Source organism: Nothobranchius furzeri, chromosome 1, assembly GCF_043380555.1.
Source record: "Nothobranchius furzeri strain GRZ-AD chromosome 1, NfurGRZ-RIMD1, whole genome shotgun sequence".
Taxonomy (NCBI): domain Eukaryota; kingdom Metazoa; phylum Chordata; class Actinopteri; order Cyprinodontiformes; family Nothobranchiidae; genus Nothobranchius; species Nothobranchius furzeri.
Genome location: NC_091741.1, coordinates 58553220 through 58578073, shown reverse-complemented (window position 1 = coordinate 58578073; position 24854 = coordinate 58553220). Strand labels below are relative to the sequence as shown.

The window sequence follows — 24854 nt, the reverse complement described above, 5'->3', positions numbered from 1 at the left end:
TATTATTGATTATGTAAAAGAATGGGGTCTTCCTAAACTCAAATAGCTGTAAATCCATAACCACACAAAACTAAATAGTTTTTAAAATGTTAAAACTATGATTCATGTTTAAACGTATAACATTGTTGTCTGCAAATAAACATGGTGAATGAACAACATAGTTGTAAAAGTACATGTGTTTTGCTATTTCACTTTACAGTCAGCACCTCATAACTTAAAAAGTCAGTTTTACTGCATTAGATTATGTTTATGACTGTTCTGAAAGGAAATCCAAAGAAAAGATCACCAAGACATGACCCCTGTGGAACTCCACATGATTATGTTACATAATAAAGTATTTTGAGCTATGTTGTTCATAAATTCTAAGTCACAAAATAATAATAAGTTCTTGGTCTAGTGATAAACATTACTGTTACATCAATTGCAGATTTATTTTATCAGCGTGCTTGAAGGTTTTAAGCAATAGACTTAGCCGGGGGCTTGCTTTTCCTCCTCACATTGGTCCTCCTTAAAACAGACGCATGCTATTGTGAAAAGAAGCCGTCTCATTTTCAGCTAACATGAAGCCTATAAGCACGCCCATATTACAGGCATAAAAGCCTTACTACTGTTACATCAGCTCAGGTCCTGACTCCCGCCGACTTTGTTAAATCACATTCCAGCAGATGGAACAATGGCCATGTGTATCCAAAAAAAAAAAACGAATTAAAATAGAGAAAAGCTCGCTGCTGGGAAAGGCAATAAAGATTAGCTGTAATTGGAGAGAATCGAGTGGAAAATGTCAGGTGTGCCTCTCAGGGATCAAAGGCTGTGCATTTATGGAGTTTGTGCAAATGTCAGGTTAGCTGCTGTTGTCATGGGGCCAGAACTGCATAAAAGCATAGATTCTTATTTTTTATAAACAACAAAGGTCTGCATGTAGTTCCGACAAGAGTCACAACGCACAACTCTTGAGTCAATCCATGTATAATGATATTTTTACATGTTAACGGGAATAGGACACGCTCTTGTGACCCTGAACAAATTCTGGTTTTCTTCTCTGGAGTTGAGTCATGGCAACAGTCTAAGCTGAGATCCCCAGACCCCCTCTCCCCTGTGCATGGCTAGCTATGAGGAATACTCTCTCCAGCGAGTCTTGGTTTTACCCTGAGATCGCTGCCATGTCATGTTTCATGTCTTAAACTTGACAGCATCTGAAGGACATCCTCACCAGATGCCCAAAACCACATCAGCTGGCTGTCGAGGGGCAGCGACTCCTCGCCCTGTCCCCAAGGGTGAATCCGCCACTTCTGCTCACTTCGTGCCTCAAAATTCAGCAATGCATCAAACATCTGTCTAGCAAACTAACATGGTGGGGGTTGTGCTGTTCAGATAGATGACTGATACAGTGACATTACAGTTATGTAGTGATCCTACTGTAACAGATACAAAGATCCGACTGAGTGGTCTGGGAATGGGGGGGACCACTGGTTTAGAGTGTATCGACCTTTCCACTGGATGCGTAAGCAGCGCGCAACGTACAAGCCCCCGTCCCAAAGGAAGAGTTTCGGATATGAAACAGCAGGAAAAGAGTTCCTCACAATAGATCCTGTGAGGTCATGAAATCACTGGAGAATTATACCACCACCAAATTATTTCAGCATTTCACAAGAAAAAAGCAAGGTGAAAGATGACAACATGTATAAAAAAATCTCTGTGGTTTATTTCCTGTTCTGCTTACCTTGGCTACGGAGGTTTCACAGGAAATGGCGAACGTTTGTAATAGTTAACAGTGAGAAAAAGAACAAGTCATTATAAACTGTCTCCCTACACTGTGATCCTCAACAGAAACTCACATGCATTGGTTTTAAGTACTTTAAAGGACTTCTGGTGTGTGATTTGCAGGTCTGTGCAGTTGGAGGGAAAAGGAAGAATAATGCACGTATTAACATAGACCATGAGCAGATACCTAACCTCAAATTTCCTGGACTGGTGTCAGGAACCAAAAAAGTTTGACCCTAAGGGCAAATTAAAACCATCACATGAATCTGACTTAGTATTTGCAGAAATGTGTACTTGTGCCAATTGTCAGTTTGTTACTATGTGTGGTGATGTTTTGGTTTTTACCTGAGCAGCTGAGTGACCACGGTACAAAGTTTAACCATAAGCCTTTCTTGTGTAAACAGTATCACAGCTGCTGCTCTCTCACCGACAGCTCCTCAAACACACACAGGAGTCGTAACGTAGTCGTGAGCTTGTAGGAACGTAACAACACAGTCTATAAGTCTGTCCTGTTGTTTGATTTACAAAGAAGTGCTGCAGTTCACCTCAGCAAACAACTTTTCCTCTGTTTACAGAAACTTAAGGTCAATGGAAGACGCATGGGACAGAGCTCCAATCGTCTCTATAAACCTAAAATAAAACATTTTAGGTTTGTGCCTTTCCTGGTAGCTACCACTGTTAGACCAACGTTAAAAACCCTCCATTGTTCAGGTACCAGGTGGGTTTTGACAGATGCTCTGATTTACAGGACAATTTGCCTGCGAAAAGGTTCAACGTCTCCATTTACATTGTTTGTAACTGTTGTTGGCTCCTGGGAGAAGATAATCTGTGTGAAACATCGGCATTATCTCATGCAAAAGAGGAACTGTGCCTTACACACAAACAAAGGAGAGGGTGATGATTGGCTGAGAGACACGTGTACCTGCTGCTGCAGCCTATCACTGGCTTTGAGGGGGGCATCAAGGAAGTTGAGTCATCCCAGACTGCTGTGTGTGTGTGTGTGTGTGTGTGTGTGTGTGTGTGTGTGTGTGTGTGTGTGTGTGTGTGTGTGTGTGTGTGTGTGTGTGTGTGTGTGTGTGTGTGTGTGTGTGTGTGTGTGTGTGCGTGCGTGCGTGTGTGTGTGTGTGTGTGTGTATGAGAGAGAGAGCAGGTGAGGATGCAGATAAGGTGTGTGTGTCTGTGTTAGAAAGACACAGACAGCCTTTCTGTATACCCAGGAGTTTCCAGCCTCCACTAGCAGCATATTGATAGCAGTACGGGAGAGGGTGTGTGTGTGTGTGTGTGTGTGTGTGTGTGTGTGTGTGTGTGTGTGTGTGTGTGTGTGTGTGTGTGTGTGTGTGTGTGTGTGTGTGTGTGTGTGTGTGTGTGTGTGTGTGTGTGTGTGTGTGTGTGTGTGTGTTAAACATATGGGACTGCATGAGACAGCGTGGTGAAAAAGTGTTCTGGTGTGTCCCACTGTCTCAGAGAAGTAGTTCAGTGTAAGAAAGTCATGAAACAAACCTGCTTCTTTGTGACAGTGTTTTTTCTTTCTTCTATTTGATATAAACTCTTTAAAATTATTACAGTTCAATATAAGTTTATTTATGTAGCTCCAAATCACAACAAGAGTCGTCTCAAGGCACTTCACATAGTAAACATTCCAATACAGGTCAGTTCATTAAGCCAACCAGTAAAAAGTTTCATAAGGGATCTAGCAGATTGCATCAAGTCACTGACTAGTGTCAGAGTCTTTACAGCAATCCTCATACTAAGCAAGCATGTAGCGACAGTGGAGAGGAAAACTCTCTTTTAACAGGAAGAAACCTCCAGAGGATCCTTGCTCAGTATAAGCAGCCATCCTCCATGACTCACTGAAGAAGAAGGGAGTGAAATTAGGGTTTAAAAAAATCACCAACATAAAATAAATATATCATTTATTTTCTTATTGTAAACAAGTTAAACCCCATGAAAAAGATTTATAAATTTAGAATTTTGACCACAGGTAGCGAAGGTGACTCTAGTCCAAAACAGTGCAGTGATTTCTCCACTTCACCTGCTGTGTCTCCACCTCATGAAGGGAGATCATTCAATATATTCTCATAAAGCAGGAGTTGTATGGCTGGCACTTCTCTGTGTGTGAGCCCTCAGTCAGGACTTTACTGAGTTTGTCACCTGCAGCGCAGACCAAGGTGACACTCCTTCTCGGCTCTGATCTCTGAGGAGCCAGCCAACCGGCACTGCCTTGGCAAGACAGTCTGACAACAAGTGCCGCCTGTGTGTTTGTGTGTGTGTGTGTTTGTTTGTTTTAAAAAAGAGAGGTGAATGAGAAAAAAAGTCTGTATCTACAGAGTAGGTCAAAGGACCGAAAATATAGGAGCGCTAAACCAACTGATGGTGCAGACTTTTTACACACACACACACACACACACACACACACACACACACACACACACACACACACACACACACACACACACACACACACACACACACACACACAAACACACACACACACACACACCAAACCTTTATTCCAGCAGCACTGCAGGAGTTTACTGATGGATGAATGACTCGTGTATTTTCTGATCTGATGTTATTTATTTGACTGCAGAATGAAAACAAGCTTTGAAAAATCATTGCTGGTCATTTGTAGCAGAAATCTATTTTTGTAAAATCTGAAGTGTTGATTGTTTAGAGGAGAAAGTCCTTCTGTACATCTGAAATGACTGTTGTTGTTTTCATAGAAAAAATGAAAATACTCATTTCTGACACACTTATCCGGTCTACCCAATAGGAAACATTCTGTTAACTTCTTTTAGGGTTTTCGGGTGAATCTTTAAAAATGTAAACCCTTTTGAATATTTCTCACCACTATTCACAAACTTTGCAAAGAGAATAAGGACAAACAGCTTCAAAATGACTCTGTGCTTATCTAGTTCTGTCTGATGAAGACATCCCAGCAGGTAAAGAGGAATAACAGAAATCTAACAAGCACAAAATCTGTTAAGTTGCTGTCTCAGAACCATGACAGTAATGCCAGGTTTTGGGATTTCCATCAAATGGAATTACAACTAGGGCTGGGCGATATGGCAAAAATAGAATATCACGATTTTTCCAATATTTTTTCACGATTTCGATTTTATCACGATTTTTTATCCATGAATAGCATAACTTCAATTGCGTATTAAAGAAGAGAAACATTGAATAAATAAACATTTATTCATATTAGGGATAATCAACACAGTGCTAACACACATATTTTAAACTCACACCAGAGATGATAAAAGCCCTGAGAGAAACAATTACAAAAATCAGTTTTTCTCGTTTTTCAAGTAACTTAACATAAATTAAAATCGTAAACATATTTAAAGTGCAAACATGTCAATTGCAAACGTATTGTGCAAACATTAACTTGTTCAAAATACTATGTAGCTCCCAGTTGCTCATGTAGTGGATAGTTAAGCTCAAATACGGCTCTGATGTGCGGCTGGACCAGAGATCGCTTATGGTAGCAAATAACTACGCATTCTGAATATTTTCTGCAACTCTCACTTTGAATTCAGCGTACATGCGTGGAATGGCGGTGTTCGAAAAATACTTGCGGCTGGAAAACTCGTAGCGCGGATACAATGATTTTATCATTTTCTTAAATCCCACTTCTACTGTTCGCACGGGACACAAATCTTTAACCAAGTGGTACGTCACTGCATCTGTCACGCTGTTCCATCGTCTGCTGTCTCTGTCGTAGGGAGTGAGTTTTGTGAGTGTTTCTTTTAGCGTTTGCTGCCTGGAAGAAGCACTAGCCGCTGCCGCTGCAGCCGCAGGCTTTTTAGCTTTAGCTGCCAGCTGGCTCTCATTGTATTGTTTGGGATGCCTTCTTTTCAAGTGATTAAACAAGTTTGTGGTGTTGCCATCACTTGCCTTGACGCTCTCCTTGCAAATGACGTTTCGCTGCTCTTTGTCATCTGGTGAAAAACCAAACCAGTTCCATATAACGGACGAGGCGTTCCTCTTCGGAACAAAAACCTCGCTGTTGCTCTCAGCCGCGGCCGAAGCCATGTTTGTTCACACACAGGTGAAATCAAGTGGGGCACTAATATTTTAGTATGACTCACTCTGATTGGTTAAGGGGTCAAACAAAGGCGTGTCATTCGCCTGGGGTAAGTTCCCTTTTCATTCAAAGGCAGAAATTCAACAGCGGAGCTGTGAATCGTGATAAAAAGGTCTCTCAAAAATGGCAGACTGTCAGATGTGTAGATCGTAAAACGGTCTAAAATCGTCATATCGCCCAGCCCTATTTACAACTAAATCAAGGAATCATGGATAGGTTGATCCTTCAGACTAACACCATCTCCTCGCACACGGAGAGGATGCTACAGCCAGCTTGTAACGCTCATCTTCATTAGCTATTGTTCGTTCTTTAACATTTGGATTGTTTACACTGAATGCATAAAACAGAGTTTATAACTGCACAGATGGGTCTTTTGTCTATGTCCACAGCAGAAGTGACAGCCTGATTGGTCATTATGGTTTAACAGTAAGGGGAATTGAGCAGATCGGAAGTGTGGACTTGTTTCTGTACAATCCTCACAGCTGCGTCTGTAGAGCAGGACTGCAGCAGACTCAAGAGGCGCTAAACGTCTAAACAAAGCATCAGAAAACAATCCAACAGTTCCTCCCACCTACGGAGCAGGGAGAAGACAAAACAGCCAGTATGTAAACCATCTGTTCCGTTTTTGGTGTTGGTGAGCGGTTTCATCGTCTGACGAAGCCTATTGAGTTGTCCCAGTGCAGGTGTCCCAGCATAATGGGCTTTTCTTTGCCTACCTGTTATCTCTTTGGATAAGGAAGTGATCTGAGGGCCGGCTGCATTCACATCTCTGAGAGATCAGTGATTGGAGACGGGAGGGAAGTGAAGCTGCTGGAAACCCTGTTGTCTCCATGGTGAACATGCTGAACATGATTATGGCTTTTAGGGAATTAACGTCTCTTGTGTTTGAACCACCTTCTCAACTTTTACTGTATGACTGAAACAAGCAGATTTCCTGAAAATCACAACGGCAGAAGAGCCAGAGTCACTAGCCTGGCCATCCTAAAGGGAACCTTGTCCTTTTGGTCACAATCCAAACCTTATGACCAAGAATGAGGACTAGAATAAAGACCAAGTGTCGCACCCTGTCCTGTCTCCCATTCTGTTCAGTCATGTGTCTCTGTTAACTGCTCCCACCTGCCTCTCGTTTTCCAATCACCCAAGCTCCCGGCCCTCATGTATTGAAACCCTCTCAGTTCTGTGTGTTTTGTCGGTTTGTTGTTTCCAGTTCCTGCGTGCGTTTATCATTAAAAACCTTTTACGTTCTCCAGTTTGTCTGCCTGCCTACTTCCTCCCCAGCATTTGGATCCTCACCTCGGCTTCACTCACCAGCACGCGTGACACCAAGGGTCTGTAACCTGTGGCTCTTTGGACCTTTCACAACGGCTCCTGATAACTTAGGCTGAAAATGACTTATTAAACGTGTGTTTTAAAATATAAACTAAAAACTGCAGGTTTGAACAGCTTTTTTGACTTTTTTTTTAACAGAAGGACTAGTGTTCATTTTAAATGTAATTTTTTTGTTTTGTTTTTTGTATTATTTTCTGCAAATGTCAACATCACAAAGAAAAAAAAATTGAGAAACTAAATTGTGTTGTCAGAGTTCTCAAGCAATTTCTCAAATCATAATTTTTCTTTTTTTCAAAAGAAGGATTGTGGCTCCAAGCAGGTTTCATTCAGGTTGACTGAGGAGGACAAAAGCTCTTTGGGTTGTAAAGGTTGCAGAGTACTGGTGTAGACAGACCAGTAAACCAAACGCTTCTCCTTACGGCTGAACTCCCTCTCTGCGCTACGGGCTGAAACTGAGTCCCAACAGGAACCGTGACCTTGGAACTGGAATAGGTGACTCTCTTCCTGGAAACGCTCAACGCCCAGCTTTAACCATCCCAGTGAGAACGCTAACAGAACCATCATCTGCAAAAACCAGAGATGAGATTGTGAGGTTCCCGATCCAGACACTAGAGCTCCTGCCTATGAACACCATAAACAGGATTGGAGGTAAGAGAATGGATGTAAAGCCTAGTTAAAGCTTCTGCATCAGCTCTACAAGGGATAGACGTACACACACTGGCAGAGACATTTTGCTCTTGGACTTCTCCGTCTCCTGGGGAGTGTTAATAATAATAATAATACATTTTATTTCAACAGCGCCTTTCTGAACACTCAAGGACACTTTACAGAGATAAAATACACAACAATAAAAGATAAAACAGCATAAAACAAACAGACAGATTGGAGCAAAGAGAGTAATTATTGGAATGCCAGACGGAACAGGTGAGTTTTGAGTCTGGTTTTAAAGAGAGTGAGGGAATCAATGTTACGGAGGTCAGGAGGAAGTGAGTTCCAGAGCTGGGGAGCAGAGCGGCTGAAGGCCCTGCTCCCCATAGTGACCAGACGGAAAGGTGGGACTGAGAGGTGGATGGAGGAGGAGGACCTGAGGGAACGGGTGGAGGTTGAAGGATGAAGGAGGTCTGAGAGGTACGGTGGAGCTAGGTTATGGATGGCTTTGAATGTATATAGCAGAATTTTGAATTGGATTCTGGAAGTGACAGGGAGCCAGTGGAGCTGCTGAAGAACAGGTGTGATGTGGTGGAAGGAGGGAGTTCTGGAAATGATGCGGGCTGCCGAGTTCTGGAGAAGTTGGAGTTTATGGAGGGATTTGTGAGGAAGACCAAAGAGAAGAGCGTTGCAGTAGTCAATACGGGAAGTGATGAGGCTGTGGACAAGAATGGCGACCGAGTGAGTAGTGAGGGAGGGGCGTAGGCGGTTAATGTTACGTAGATGGAAGTAGGCAGACCGGGTAATATTGTTTATGTGGGACTGGAAGGATAGTGAGGAGTCGAGGATGACACCCAGACTCTTGTTGCAAAGCAATTCCCCTCCAGGACAATAGAGGGCATAGCGCTGTTTTGTGGTATCCTGTCATGTATCCGGTCCAAACTAGTGCATTTACTACTGTGTTTATATTGTGTTTTTTTTTTGTATGTCAGAGACTTTTTAAACACGGACAAACTTGTCCCTCATTCTCCTCCACCTTCTCCATTCGCTCGCCACCTCTAAACCCACGTTTGTCGTCATTTCCATCCACAAATAAAACACTTGCCGTGTATCTTTTTACTCCATGAGTGAATTAAATGTTCATATTTTTAGAGTTTTTCTGCGAGGTCTTGTTCTAGCTGCTCCCCTGTCTGCCAATAGATATCTTCAGCTTGCTTTATGTTTTTGAGGGTGTAATGGCGAAAGCGGCGTCCTGACTAATCACAAGCTTGCGCTCTCCGTCTCACTTGACGAATGTTTAGAAAAGTGTGCTCGACTCCATCTGTCCTTGCGAGCCTACTGGAGAGCCCTCGCAACAACAGATAATGGCGTTGCGTGTCTCCGCACTAACGCAGACACATAAACTAGGCAAATCTCTTGTTTTGGTTGTAAACGGCCTGGTTGGCTCATGAAAATGGTGACACACACACGCTTAACACCCTTGCCTCTTCTCTTTGGAGTTCCTTTGGCAATATGGCTGTAAGTATTTACCAGGTCCTATTGCTGTTAGGCAAAAGTACAAAATACAAGATAAAGAATCTCAAAACCTCCCATGAGATGAGCTGATTTGTTTTTCTCATTGGAATTTCATGCCAGATACACAAATAAAGACTAAACAACTTTGATGAAGGTTCTAAATCTGTACATTTGCTCAGATTCCATTAATTTAAGAGATTAAAAATATATGGGATTAATTCAAGGTTAAAAGAAAATCCCAAACAACTGTTTGATGTACAAATGTTGACAGTGCAGCGTCTTAATGGAGGTCAACAAGTTTAAATGAGCTGAAGTTGTGTGATGAAGTAAGGCTGGATTTGACGCTCCTCCTATTCCCTCACAGTCACATGTTTCCCGCTGTCACATCTAACCGACTGTCCAGATCAAAGACAGCTGGATGTGGTGAGAAATTAGTTGGCGGTCATCCTGCGGGCCAAGTCGTAGCAGCGGGCTCTTAAGTCATGTTTGAAGGGCAGCTGCTGCGGCTGGTTCAAAAGGAGCTCCGCCATCAGCAGCAGGGCTGGCGGTAACCATCATCCTTCTGCTGACCCCTGCTTGGTGCTGCAATCTCAACAGAACGTCACAAAGAAAAACTAATGTCTCTATAAGTTAACTTGTTTTCTCTGTTTGATTAAATTCAAGTAACCCAATGTTGAATATGAAACATGGGCACTATAGCGACATCTGGTGTTTAGAGGTGGTAGTGCAACAACAGTACACATTTTCCAGCCATATGGGTGTTGGTCATCGACATATAAATATTGGACAATGGGTTTCTGTAGACTCCAATAACACATTTTTGAAGATAAATGGGAGGTGGCCACCACCTCCTTTTTGACCGTGTCACAGGTTCCGTCAAGCCCAGACAATTCCACAAAAGGGAAGAGAGGTGGAGCTGAGGGTGGGGCTGTAAGGCTGGGATCAACTGACGACACCCGGTCGAACTAGCTACAAGCTAACCCAAAGCTAACGCGGAGGTGGGAGCTAAGCTAACGGAGGTAGCAACCTAGCTACAACTGGAGTTAACTGTGCACAACACCAGAGCTTCTGAGTCAGAGATACGCCGGGCTGACCACTGGGTAAAACCGGGTGGAACACAGAGGTCTCCCGAAAGCTGCTGAAAGCCGGCAGCCCGCGCAGCAGACAGAAGACGCGATCAGACAGAGATGCGCCGAGCTGCGGGGAGGGGAGAACGGGTGGAAAACATTGGTCTCCCGCAAGCCGATAGTCGGAACCCAGCTCCACCAACATGTTATATTTCAACCCATTTTATAAAATGCAGCATTATGTTAAATGCACTGGGTTTTACCCTATTACATTTAGATTTCATGGTTAAACAGTACATGTTAAAATCTAAGCTCAGCACGGCAGTGGCCTAAAATACATAAATATAATTTTACTTACCGAAAAAAATGAAGTGGAGACTCCTTGGACGCTCTATTAGTGCAATTAATGCCACAGCAAGTCATTTTGTCCAACAATTGCACAAATAATATGCAAAAAAGAATACACAAACACAGAGAGACTCAAAATCCCGGAACAGTTTCCAAGCCAGACCGAGGCTCTACTGAGGCCTTTCCACGGAGCTAGCTCTGTGGTCACGTGTGTCTGATGCTCGTTAATTATACAGAATTTTAGGCTTTTAATACACTTAAACAGAAGAGTGAGAAAAAAATTCCAGGAACCAGGCTGTAAACATGTTTATTTCTGCTGTGAAATTGGTATTTTTAACATGGGAGTCAATGAGGATTTGCTCGCTCCTGACACCAGCCCCCAGCGGATGAGGGTGGAACTGTAATTTTTAGTACTTCCAGTATTGCTTTTCAATTTTTGAGCCGCATTGTGGGGGCTTGGTGTTGGTTCACAACTGACACGTGAAGTGACCGGCAGCCAGCACCATGTCCAGTGATGAATCGTGCCGCGAAAGGACTCATTTCAACTAATATGTTTATTTTACAACAGTATCTACTGTTAGAGCATCATCTGGGCTCTGAAACAGCTGCTTGACTTAACGAGTCTTTCATTTTACACGCCTTGCCAAGCGGACTTTTTATCGCAACAGTGCCCCCTACTGGCTGATAGATGTAAAACAGAAACCCAGCGTTGTGCCCAGCAAAATAAAGTTTTGACATGTTTTTTTTAATAGCTTTTATAGGAGAAACTGCACATTCATTCTGCACACCTCTAAACACCCTGTGGAGATGTTATTATTTTTATAATTTTGCTTTTTATTAAAATGTTCCATATTCCACCTTTTAGTCCACATCGTTACTAAGTGTGAATTGCAAAATAGATTTCTCCACATGGAGATGAAAATCGTGTCTGTGGTTCAGAAGGTTCCTTCCTTCTGGCAGGTGGTTGAGGAGCCTGAAAGCTTAGACAGCAAGGTTAATGAACTCTGACCCGTAATCTGCTCTTGCATTCCTCCGGAAGGATTTTAGATGGTTGTTAATGACTTTAAGTTATTTGTTTATTATAGGTTAACTTGTGACGTGCCATTTTCTTAAATGTCTGGTTTTAACGTGACCTTCTCAAGGACATTTTTGATTTCTGAGCCATGTTGTCACTGTGCTGCTAAAGCTTACAGATGTTCTCACACCCCCATTGAGTTGTAACAGATGGCTGCTCATACTGAGCCGGATCCTCTGGAGGTTTCTTCCTGTTAAAGAAGAGTTTTCATGCTTGCCTAGTATGAGGTTTGCTGTAAAGACACTGACACCAGTCAGTGACTCGATGCCACCTGCTGGGATCCTTATATAGGAAACTTTTAACTAATTGGAATAATGAACTGAACTGAATGTCTACTTCGTGCAGTGCCTTGAGACCACTCTTGTTGTGATTTGACGCTATATAAATTGAACTGAATTTCTACTATAGGACATTCCAGGTAATTTTACTGGATCTTCACAACACACGGCTGCCAACTCTCACTCACTGAGCTTGAGGCAACATGTGTATGTCTCCATTTCACCATGCTGGATTGAAAGGACCACTTTCTGTGCCAAACAAGTACCTGCCTTGGGGTGTGTACTCGGAAATGATCGGTTAGAGTCGCTGGGCGAGACTTGTGGATAACTACTATCATGTAAAAAAACAGCATTTATAAAATGAAGCAGAATAGAAGGAAACTAAAATAAAATATTTCCTTTATCAAAGCCATCTCTGTGAATAACGACACAGCAAACAGAAATGCAGCAGCCATCCCTGCTTGTATTGTTATCCTCTGCGGTGTGGGGAACCTTTTGGCACTGATCAGCGACGTCACTCACTTCTAAAATGTACGCAGTATGTTAAAGTTTTTGCTAAGTCATAGAGTTAAAACTCCTGCAGAAGCTTAGCAGAAAGAACCCTTTTGTTCTGTTCTGGACATGCCATGACCAGAATGCTCAGGTTCTGAGGGGCTTAATGGCCCCACTGTTGTGTCACCCTGATTAGCACGCTCCATTACCACAGGATCATTTCATTCATGTCATCAGATAAACGTTTTTCTGAGATGCCTCTTTTTTAAAACAGTCCATCTCTTGATTATTCTCAAATTTTACTTGAGGACAAACAAACTTTTACGTCTAACTAGTCAAACAGCAGAAGTAAACTATTAACTTACAGTGCTTTGTGATTTATATCTGTGAAAGGCGCTATATCAATAAACTTTACTTACTTACTAACTTACTTCTCAAACACTAGTTAGCTAAAAAAATTCATTGACATGTAAGCAAATTTGCTAAAAGACACGTTTTCTGAACCAAATAGGCATGGACATAGTTTTGGGGGAGCACAGGGGACACCCCTCCCTTCCAAAGCCAGTTTTTGTCCCCTCCACTTTTTACCGTCCAAAACCAACATTACGCCATATTAAACAGACACTGGTTGAGCACTAGGACCAAGCAGAAAACAACAGCTTGTGTTGAAACCAGTTTCCCATTAGAACTCTCCATAAGCTCATCTATTGTCTCTGCTGATACTTGCTAACGTGTTATTGGCCGTTCCTGCTGTCACCCCACGTTGTAAACAGGACAAGCTTACTTTAATCTAGTTTGCCAGCTGCCAGGAGGGTGTTCCAGAAAGCAAGTTTAGAACGTCGGGTATCTCCTGATAAATCCCGGCTTGACAAAGCTCTCCACTCCACTCGCCGGCTTCACGGACGATTCACAGGTGGATTCCGCAGGGATTCCCAAAGTGTGGTGCGCACACCCCCAGGGGTGCGCGAGCTGCCGCTAGGGGGTGTGCGAGGTGAAAAGTGTAATGGCTGCGGAGCTCAGAGAAGTCAGTCATATGTCACCATTAGCGTAGCCAGAAACTCATTTGTGGGTGGGCCGAAGAAAAAGTAAGTGGGCCCAATAAATGTAATTGAAAACAAGTATATTTTTGCGCGCGTGTCCTCCACATGTGCCCTAGCTTCATAATAACAATGCGCCGAGCTTCAGCACTCTGGCCTGCGCACGCCGATATGTTCCGTATTTGATCATTTTTAACGATGTTGGAGGAATCTGAAGGTGGTGAGTCATTCTGGCAGATTGTAATTAACACCTGTCTCATGCAGGTGTTCTGACATTGTAAACCTCACACACAGAACATTGTGGATGTAACTAAATAAATCAAGAAATGATTCCCATTCAGGCTTTTAACAGCGCGCTGAAGATCTGAAGTTCAGAGTGCGTCTGTCAGAGGTCAGACGCGTTCCAGCGGAACCATGGCTCACGGGTGCACAAGTGAGCACATCTGGGCTGGGCAGAAGTTATTTTACAACATTGGTTTAAATAATGCCAATAACGAGACGTGGTGACTTGAGCGGCTCATGGAACACACACACACACACACAGATTCAATAAGCGCGCACGCTGCGCAAACTCCGGCGCGCCGTCTGACTGAAGGCAGAAATGAGCTCTGCCTCCTCTGTGATAAAAACTTTTAAGAGGTTTTACAACATTTTTCATTCCAGGTCAAATTAAGATATTAGCTTCTATTTTGGGATGACGTATTAAAGTCGGGTCCGCTCCAGCCAGTGACTCCGAACCTGACTACAACTCATGTTACTGCAGCATTTGTTATTCCAGTCCGCGTGGCAGCTGATCGCAGATTCAGCCACACCATAAAACAGCAATAAGTCGATCTGAGGCAAAAGTGAACCTCATGGGTATATCTTTTCCATATTTTCCCCTATAGACATTTGATTACGCACAAGTAGGTGATCAGCTCAGGTTTACGCAGAGCAGAAGGAAGGAGAGCGCTCTGGCCGCACAGGTTAAACGTTCCTACTTTAAGAAAACCGTTAAATTGCATTTATTATGTGCTACCTGGGCACTCTAAATATTTATTTAAAATTAAATCAAAGGAAATTGTAATGGTATCTAATGTTTATTAATTACTATTTAAAAAATGAAAGTGATGGGGAAAAAGGTCGATCATATTGTTTTAACCCTGTCTATTTAGCTTGACGTCAGATATATATATATATATATATATATATATATATATATATATATATATATATATATATATATATATATATATATGGCATGGCTATATATATATATATATATATATATATATATAGCCATGCCCTGATGTGGGGGCTGGGGGGTGCGTCAACATGGTCGGGACATAGAAGGGGGTGCGCGGCTAAATAAGTTTGGGAACCACTGCTCTATGGGCAATCAAGACTGGCGCACGTTCGTAGGCAGCCCCTGATGATCGATGCTAGATAAATGGGAATGAAAGGAAAGGACAGAGCCTCGTTCTTCATCCAGACGGACCAACATTCATTCATGCCTATGAGGATTACAAAGATATCAGAACTAAAACAGAGACCATGTGCTGTTTAAAAAAGCTGTGTAGCTCGTGCCATTTAGTTAGAACGCGCAGCTTCCATGGCAACGCCGGAAGTTCGCTTCAGCTCTTGTTTCTCCACAAAGTTTATTAAAGTTTTCATCATTTATGTGTCGTTTTCATGTTCTGCTCCAGAGCTTGGATGCTTAGAGCCTTGAGGACTTGCCGTCGGTGTGTAATATACGTGCTAAATGTATATTTGTGACAAACAATTATACTTCCTGTAAAGATCCCCTGGTCCTCATGCCAGTTGTGCCCCCCCGTAAAGTCAAAACCACATCCATACAAACTGGCTTCCTAATGATAACAGCTGTGAATGGTTAGATTTTCCATGTTGGTATTCTTGTATTTGCTGGCTGCTAACGGTGACGTGTATTGCATTCACTTTAATGACTCGGTTTTCTCTCTAATCAGCTTCCAACGGTCTGATATCAAAGGCTTTAAAATTATAACACTGATGTTTAGAGTCGTTCACAGAACTGCATCCCAGCACTTCAACAAGAGAAGATGTTGTCATGAGACTTTCATTTAATTAGCTGGATTTTAGACAACAAAGTAGCCGCTGTCACATGTACTTTTCACATTACACTCTGGAAGTTTATTTAAGCGGCAGCAACAGGCAGTGAAATCCAACACTCTGTGTGACTTCTGCATTTAGACCAGGAAACACCGAGAGAGACGTTTACTGGCTGTAAAAGACACAGGTCGTCACTTAGTGACCCCGCCGAACCATATGGGTCCTGACGGCAATCTGCTGATGAGGAGAGAGAGAGAGAGAGACAACACATTGCTGGTTTTGTCCGACATTTTAATGGAATGTATCTTTTTGAGGTATGAAAATAGATCTCACATCAAAATAAGAAATTGGACAGTGGCTACAAAGGGCACAGCTATAATTGTGTGAGGAATGATGAAAACAGGAAGGCATGTCAGAGTCAGATCGCACTGGCGCATTAGATAAAGGGCAGAGCTATGACCCTGTGTGGGAGATGACAGCAGCACAGAGGCATGTGTCAGGCTGGCTGGGATGCACTGGTGAGCCGTGGGAGACGGTCCGAGGAAACAGGAAGCAACGTGAGCCACATGTGTCTGAATGTGCCACGAGGCTGCATCACAGGAGATTTCTGAGCCTGTTGCAGGATAAGTTCCTCTGAATGTTTCTGTCCAACCACCTTTACAAGTACATTCTCATTCCCCCCCCCCCCCCCACACACACACACACACACACACACACACCCGCCCCATTCCTTCATTATGTAATGCAGATCAGATATTTGCTTTGAAGATATCTGATTGGCTGCGCTGCTGCTGTGCAAGATTCGCTGGTTGTCTGTTTTACAAATACAGGGAGTCATTTTCTAAACCTCATAAACATCCTCTAGATCTGGTCATAGAGTGAGATTATAATCATTAGTCAGCAAAAACTAACAGTTCAGATCTTTAGAATTGTCAGACTCTAAACGGGTTGCGAAAAATGATTATTTCACATGTTGAACAACCTCAGTTCTGGAGAAATGGATGATTTTTACTGAATTTACAGGCTAGCAGTGGCATATTTTACACCTCCGCTCTAATCTCATAAATAGAGATGCACCTATGCAGGGTTTGAGGGCTGATACAGAAATCTAAACCCTGATTTGGGCTTTTCCCCATTTTATCAAAAACAAAATAATCCTAAAAACATACCCCCATCCCCCAACGCCACAGACAAAGTCCAATTTTTAGGTTTCGAGTTGGAATATCACACTATAATAATCATGCTGAATACGCTAGAGGCAGCAGTAGCTCAGGAGGTAGAGCGGGTTATGCAGTAATCAGAAGGTTGTAGGTTTGATACCGGCTCTCACAAGAGAATGCTGCTGTTGTGTCCTTGGGCAAGACACCCACCTTGCCTGGTGGTCGAAGGGACCGGTGGTGCCAGTGTTCGGCAGGCCTCGCCTAAGTCTGTGCACTGCAGGGCAGCTGTGGCTACATTGTAGCTCATCCCCACCAGCGTGTGAATGTGTGTGACTGGGTGAATGACCGACTGTGTTGTTGGGGGGTTGTAGAACCTTAAGAAGTTGCTATACAATTACAGGCTGTTTGCCAATATACAATTTCAACATTGTAGACATTTGATTCTGAAAATGGCAGAATTCCACCATTTAACCAGCCACACTGTGACTAGCTGTTAGCTCATCAATCTGGTCAGAACTGCTCTACATTTGTCCAAACTGAGGTCATTCTAAGAGCCATCTCAAGCAGGTAAGATGATGACTGTTAATAACACAGAGAACTATTTATCAATATGGGAACTGTTATTTTATGGAAGAAAAGAATCTGAAAGTTGGATTTTTTTCCTAACCACAGAACCAGACGAACATTTTAGCACCACAGTAAGTCCCTTTGATGATAACGTGCTCATTTGCAATGTGACATCAGAGGATGCCACGGGAAAATGCTTTAAAATATCCGCATTTAGCACTTGTTGCCACCTCTTATGTAGACAAACACAACAGTTTACCCGTGATCCTTTTATAGTAATGACCCAGAAACAAAACAATTAGATCTGCTGTTTGGGAGCACAATCAGGTGATCTAATGTTATAAATTCTGAAGCTCCCATTGTTTAAGGTTTGTTTTTAATTCCAACAAACATGTTACTGAGCTGGTGAAATCGTGTCTGAAGCAGCTCAGCTTCTGAAACTTTCTAGAGGCGCACCAACAAATTGGCTCGATATCAAAACTGGCCAATTTTCAACCTTTTCGTCTTCATCTGAAACTCAGAAATCTGAAGGGTGTGTTTGTCATTATTCGTCAGGGATCACAGCATTGCCCAGTGGAAGAATCTGACATTCTTCCTGGACACATAACTCACCGTTGCTAATAGCTAACGCGTGCTAGCAAAAGCATATCTTGTTTTCAAGAATTGTAATTTTCAAGTTAATCAGAAAGTGAAAAAAATCTGGTAGTTATAATCCTTTTAAATAAATTGAAATTGACTAAAATGAGTGTCGGCAAAATCATAAATTCATATCGGTTCTCAAATTAGAATCGGTGCATCTCTGAGAGTTTGAGTGAACCGGTGAGGATGAAAAGCTTTTTGTGCAACCACTGAAGAGATTAATCACTTAAACACTTCCTCCTACTTAGGATGAACATCACACCGTGAGACGTCTCTACAAACACAGCCAGATGAAAGGACGGAGGATGGCTAATTCACATGATGGAAACACTAAGGGACACTGGAGCTAAACAACATTTTAGATGAGGGAAAGGTATTTCATCATGTGCTGAAAATGTGAAACATTATAAAAAAGAGAAATGTATCAAATGAGTCTTTGGCTCTGTTGAACAATGGAACCACGGTCAATAATGAACTGGTCTGACTAACCTACAGCAACCATCCGAAGGGTTTCCTCCTCCCAGCAAACAGGGGAGTGTTTGCCAAAGGTCACAGGAAGGACCGCCGTGTCGCTGACATTTCTCCAAGGCTTCGTAACCTTTAGGGAAATGTTCCTTTGAGGTTCCAGTTTACTGGATGTTTCCAGCCGAGAACATCCTGAATACTTCAGAAACAGCCACTCTGACCATTCATCAGAACTTTTTTTATAAAAAATATATACACATCTAATAAATACAAGACGAACCCATTGTGCGGCTGAATACAGATGTTTTCTCACATGCTTTTAGTCTGTCAGTCTTTTGTGAAGTAAGTCTCTGTATTGATAAGAGTAAGGGGTCTGGGGGGGGGGGGGGGTGACACGGATGGATGCTGGATCTGGGGAGTCCACGTGAGGGAGATGTTCTCCTGGAGGATGGAGCTTAGTGGATCAGCAGCTGGGAGAGATGAAGAATCGGGTTCATGTTCTTCCTCGGCTGAGTGTCAGATTCACCTGCAGGAAGAATGAATTGGTTTAATAAAAGAAAAGCTGATATGCACCAAAATGATCAGCTGGTGAACGGAACGGGCCTTTGTTCAGTCTGAATGCTCCATCAACAAGCAGCACCGCACAACTCAGAGTTCATTTGCAAAAACAGATAGAAGCCACATTAATCAAAGTCACTTTACTTTGACTGAAATAACCTGAAGTAAATAATAATAATAATAATAATAATAAGCATTTTTTAAAATACAATTAACAAAACTCTATTTGAACGGCCTGACAGATCTATGTCACACTGTCACTTAACATTCATGGATTCACACATGCTGGCTCACGACGGGGAGGGCTGTTGTTGGTTTAACATCCAGGAAACAGTAGAGAACATTTCGACTATTAGAAGCTAACTGTTACCATTAGCTACTCCACCACACATCAGAACTCCTCCAGGCTCCTGGTATTTATGGAGATAAAATATTCATGTTATAGAGCAAACAGTCAGTTGTAGAGTCGCGTTTTTGTTAGCCAGTCCAAGGCGAGATGTCCAAACATCAGGAAAAATGGTGTCAAATCCTGCCGTCTGAAGCTCCTCTCTGATTTGGCATTTTTCTAGTTCCTGAAGCTGGTGCACCGGAGCTTTGTTCCCTAGAGTATGACTTACAAGGCATTCATTCCTACAAGAGACCACTGCAGATGTGTTCAAGTGATCCACACCTTTAATGTTTCCTGTCCATAAAGTCAGTTTTTTTCCCTTGGGGGGGGGGGGGGGGCATCTAAATTCTGCTAGATCTAAATAAATCAGGATCATCGTGCTGACACAAATCAGTATCACCCTTAAAGTTTAAATTGTTGCTTCTCTAACAACCAGTCAGAGCTCTGAAATAGAACCACAAATAGCTTTTTGCCTGTTCTGTAGCAATAGTTAGTCGTGTTTTATGCTGACAGATTTGTGTGTATCCCTTAAATAAATCTAGGATTGCATATTTTTGTAAACTCAAAATAATCTGAAATTATTCCCAAACTGCTAAATGAGTGGAAGTCAAAACAAAGCCTTGGCTGGATCTGAAATGTTCACCAGTTTTGATGACAATTAGAAAACCTGACCTAACTAAATGTGATTGTTTATTTATCAGAGATGTGACCAAGTCACTGCTTTGCAAGTCACGAGTAAGTCACAAGTCTTTCCAGTCAAGCCTCAAGTCAAGTCCAAGTCAAAGACAATGTCCAAGTCGAGTCCAAAGTCAGTGATGTGGAAGTCCAAGTCTTTAATTAGAAATGTTCAAGTCATAATCAAGTCATCTGTCCAATTTAATGATGATGATGATAAATAAATTCCAGAAATAAATCTTCTTAAAGCTTCATTTATTTGCTCAAACAAGCAGGAAGTGCAACTGAAACTGATTATAAACAACGTGCTGCTGCATTTAGCTGTACAAGATCAAACCCAGAACCAAGAATGATTTATGATTTCTGTCCATGTCGTGCCACTTTTGTGCTAAAATATCAAATATGCTCAAGTCCTCACCAAGTCAACAGATGCAAGTCGATTCAAGTCGCAAGTCATTGGCATTCAAGTCCGAGTCGAGTCGTAAGTCTTCATAGATTTTATCAAGTCAAGTCAGAAGCCATTAAAATAATGACTCAAGTCTGGCTCTAGTCCAAGTCATGTGACTCAAGTACACACCTCTGTTATTTATTCACACTATGTGTTAAACCCTGGCACCAGAGCTGCAGCCACAGCCACGTGTGTGGAAATCTGAGAGTGAGTGGACTGTAAAACGACCAGGGCTCATGTAGCTTCATCACATCATAGAGCAAACTTAGAAAGTTATCTATGTGCACGAACATCAGTATCTGGGTGACTCTGATATTTAAATCCTTGCGTCTTTATACTTTATTAGATTCAAATGTCAGTTTCATAAGTTGAAAAGGTGTAACCCTTGTTTATAAAAGGGTTCCACAGATGTTTGTGGGGGGAAAGTTTGGTTACAAGTAGAAAAATGCTGGTAAAATCATGTTTTATGTCATCTTTCTGACACAAGCTATCAAACCTGCCCTACAGCATGTCTACTTGTGCAGGATTTAGTTATATGAGTCCCTGATTGTAAAGTAGTAGATTTAAAATGTGCAATTTTTAATCACATTTAGGCTCAAAATAATGTGAAAAATTAACTTTCAGAATCAAATCTAGTTCTACCAAGTTAAACCTAAATATTTAGCTAACTCAGAAATTCATTCAGAATAAAAGCAGCATTACAAAATAGAGTGGAGAGATCCCCAATCTAACATCGGAGTTTCTCTGATGGTAAGACGTGCGTTCATCAATGTGCTGAGAGAACCTGGACAGGAATGTTGATGAATGATCAATGATAGAAAAGACTCACAAAGGGGATCTCCTCACACCTCTGTTTTAGGTGAACTACTTCTAATTTATGACCATCTACACCAGCATATATCTAAATGTATGGTTTTAAAACACTACAATTATGTTTACATTTCAATTCAGTTCACTTTATTTATATAGCGCCAAATCACGACAAGAGTCATTTCAAGGCGCTTCACAAAGTAAACATTCCAACTGAGTCTGGGTCATTAAGGCAATCAGTAAAAAGTTTCCTATATAAGGAACCCAGAAATTTGCATCAAGTCACTGACTGGTGTCAGAGTATTTACAGCAATCCTCATACTAAGCAAGCATTTAGCGACAGTGGAGAGGAAAACTCCCTTTTAACAGGAAGAAACCTCCAGAGGATCCTGGCTCAGTATAAGCAGCCATCCTCCACGACTCACTGGGGATCGAGAAGACATAAGCAACACACACACCATTTCATTATTTAGATAATGAATTATATTTATAACACTTTTCTAGACTCTCAAAGCACATTCCATTAGTCACGCACTCTCACGTTCACACACTGCTGGTGATGGTACGCTAATGTGTAGCCACATCCGCACTGGGGCGGTCTGACGGAGGCAAGGCTGCAATTTGCGCCGGCACACTGAATTTGGGTGAAGTGTTTTACCCAAGGACAAAACAGCAGAATACCCTGGAGGGAGCTGGGACTGACCCCACAATCCTCCGATCACTAGGCAACTCACTCCTGAGCTACTGCTGCACCAGTGTAACTTTAAAATGGACTTTATTGGGCTCCATGTTTAAACATTTAGACATTAACATTACTTGTCCTTGAATGATTATATTTGGTTGAATAAATACAGCTAAATGTAACTGTTCAAATTTTAAATATCAAGTAATGTTGTTGAACTTTAAGAGTGGAATATTGATACATGTAGCTGCTAACAATGGGAAATGTAGCTAATAACATGTTAGAGAACAAGTTCAACTGTTTATCTCAGTACATTTGCAGTGGTCTTTGAATCGTGCCTTGTGAGTCTATCTCTGTGGGGGGAAAAAAAGCTCTGGCGCTCCCATTTCAGGAATTAGAAGTTAGTCAGCGCAGAGGTGAGCAGAACATGGCATGATTTAGAGTCTTATTTTCTGATATTCAGACATCTTGCCTCTGATTGGCTAACAACGACGTGAGTTATTTAGCTTTGCATCGATGATATTTTATCTCCACAAGTACCACAAGCCTGAATGAGTTCTGTCATGCTGTGGATTTGCTGATGCTGTTAGCTTCAAAAAGCCAAGATGAACTCTGATCTCGCCTGAACACTAAATCAACAAAAGCCTTCCACAGTCGCGAGCCTGGATGTGTGAGTCCGTGGATGCTAATATTTAACGTGATTGCTTGCAGTTGTCAGGATTTTCTAATCCCGAGTGTTTTCCTGCCTATGTTCTATTGGCGGCTAATGTAGGAAATGGGGTAGAACACGTTCACGTTTGGCCTGAATGTTTAAATCAGAGTAACTGACCGATCATAAAAAAAAAAATACGTAAACTGGTTATAGCCCATTGTAGCCAAATACAGTTTAGTGGTAAATACAACTAAATGTAGCCTAGCTGTCAAAATGTTAAATCTAAAAAATATTTAATCCTGGTTAAAAAAATAAACAAATAAATACATGGCAAATATCTACTTAACAGTGATGAATAAATAATAAATAAAAGTTGCTGTTAAAATAGATAAATGTGGCTAACAAAGATTTAAAGGTTGACTATGGAATTCGGACAATCTGGCGAACTCTGGTGTTCAGAGGTGGTATTGCAACAACAGGACAAATGAGCAAATTTAGTAAATAGTTAATCTTTTTTTTATTAAAATAGCTTTTAAAAGAAATACTGTACCTTTACACACCTCTAAACTCCCTGCAGAAGTATTTTGTTTTAAATATAGCTTTTTATTTATTCCACAAAGCACATTCAGCTGTTAAAATGTCAAATAGGCTGAAACCCGTCTGTAGCTACAGCTAAATGTAGCCAATAATGTTAATTATAGAAAATGTGGCTAATAATGTAGCAACATGCAGATGATGCATTTAATATTTTAGTTGTTAGACGCCCCATACCATAGGCTTCTGAACTTTTTGTGTTAAACCAAATTTAATCAGAAATGATTTGAACCAACAGTTAAACCAGCCCTTCTTCTACAAACATAAAAAAATTATAACTTGATATTGATCAGCAGGGGTCCCCGGGTGATCCCCGGACCCGGACACCCCATCAGTCCCTCCCTGCTTACCGCTAATCTCGCGCTCGTGTCTGCGGGGCTCGCCGCAGGTCACGCCACGTTCGGTGAGCTGCGGACGGTCTTCTGCCCGGGCATCTGCACGACGAGCAGCTGCTGCTTCTGCCGGGTGGACTTAACGGCCAGGATCGCCTGTCGGTTCTTGTACTGGACCATCTGCAAGGTGATCTCCGCGTTCCAGCCCTCGTCCTGCGGGCACCTGAAGTCGATCTCCTTCCCTTCCGTCATCACCACGGTGAAGTAGACGTACTTGCCCTTCCGCTCCACGCAGTCCACCGTCTTCATGTTAGCGAAGTGCAGCTCCTTGACTTTGCCCGAGTCCCCGCCGCCTACTCCGTGGTGCTGCTGCTGCTGCGGGTGATCGAGCTGCTTGGGCGGCAGCAGCAGCACACCGTCCTCGGTCAGGACGCAGCGCTTCTTCTTCCACAGCTGCAGCAGCCCGTCGCTGCGCTTCTCCAGTAGACCCTCCTTGAACACCTTCCTCCCGTTTTCCAGCATGTTCAGCCGAATGCTGCAGACTCCCCGTCTGCTGGGCGTCTCGCTGAACGGACGGACGGCTGGTAGACGGTGCGCTGTCCCGGAGAAACTGAGGGCATGGGATGCAGCTGAGCTGCCTGCGCGGTGCTGATGTGGAGCAGCGCCGGTCGGCTGGCTGGTCAGTGTATGTGAAGGGGGCTGCTGGGGGCGGGAGGGGTCTGGAGGACTGCACCGCCCCCCCGGAAGCGTACTGCCCTCACGGAGGACGGAAACGCCACCAGTCTTCAGCACTGGCCATCAGCACCTGGACTTAGTTTTGTAGACGACCTCTAAACGCACTGGAAAATACATTCGGTGTTTGTACTTTATCTTTTTAAAAAATGCCAAATTGCTATTCTAATAAATATTAAATTATTTTTTTTAAGTTTTTAATTTATTCTGTGCGGTCAAACACCAGATTGTCCCCCTACTATAAAAGACCATAAAAAACAGGACAAGCTTTAAAAGTTACATTTATTGATTAAAGCTTCTGAATTAAATTCATATTCACTATATTTCCATATTTGTGGCAAATTTATGTTTGGATTAGTTTAACACCGAGGAATGTTTTATAACTCAAGTTTAATTTTCAATTTAATTTGCAAACCACATTTTTGTCTCTGGGACGGTTTCCAAA

The 24854-nt window shown here is 42.3% G+C and overlaps 1 protein-coding gene across 1 annotated transcript; it reads right to left on the bottom strand.

Annotated features, from left to right (window-relative positions):
- Positions 1-18907: 18907 nt before the first annotated feature.
- Positions 18908-24389, bottom strand: phlda1 (pleckstrin homology-like domain, family A, member 1). Its single transcript, XM_015955466.3, has 2 exons — positions 23696-24389; positions 18908-19064 (listed from the first exon to the last, which is right to left on the bottom strand). The coding sequence occupies exon 1, from the start codon at positions 24197-24199 to the stop codon at positions 23735-23737; it is 465 nt and encodes a 154-aa protein (XP_015810952.1). The 5' UTR covers positions 24200-24389; the 3' UTR covers positions 18908-19064; positions 23696-23734.
- Positions 24390-24854: the final 465 nt, after the last annotated feature.

Bases quoted from the DNA above. Each gene is read 5' to 3' on its own strand.
- phlda1 (XM_015955466.3), bottom strand. From the start codon at position 24,199: ATGCTGGAAAACGGGAGGAAGGTGTTCAAGGAGGGTCTACTGGAGAAG.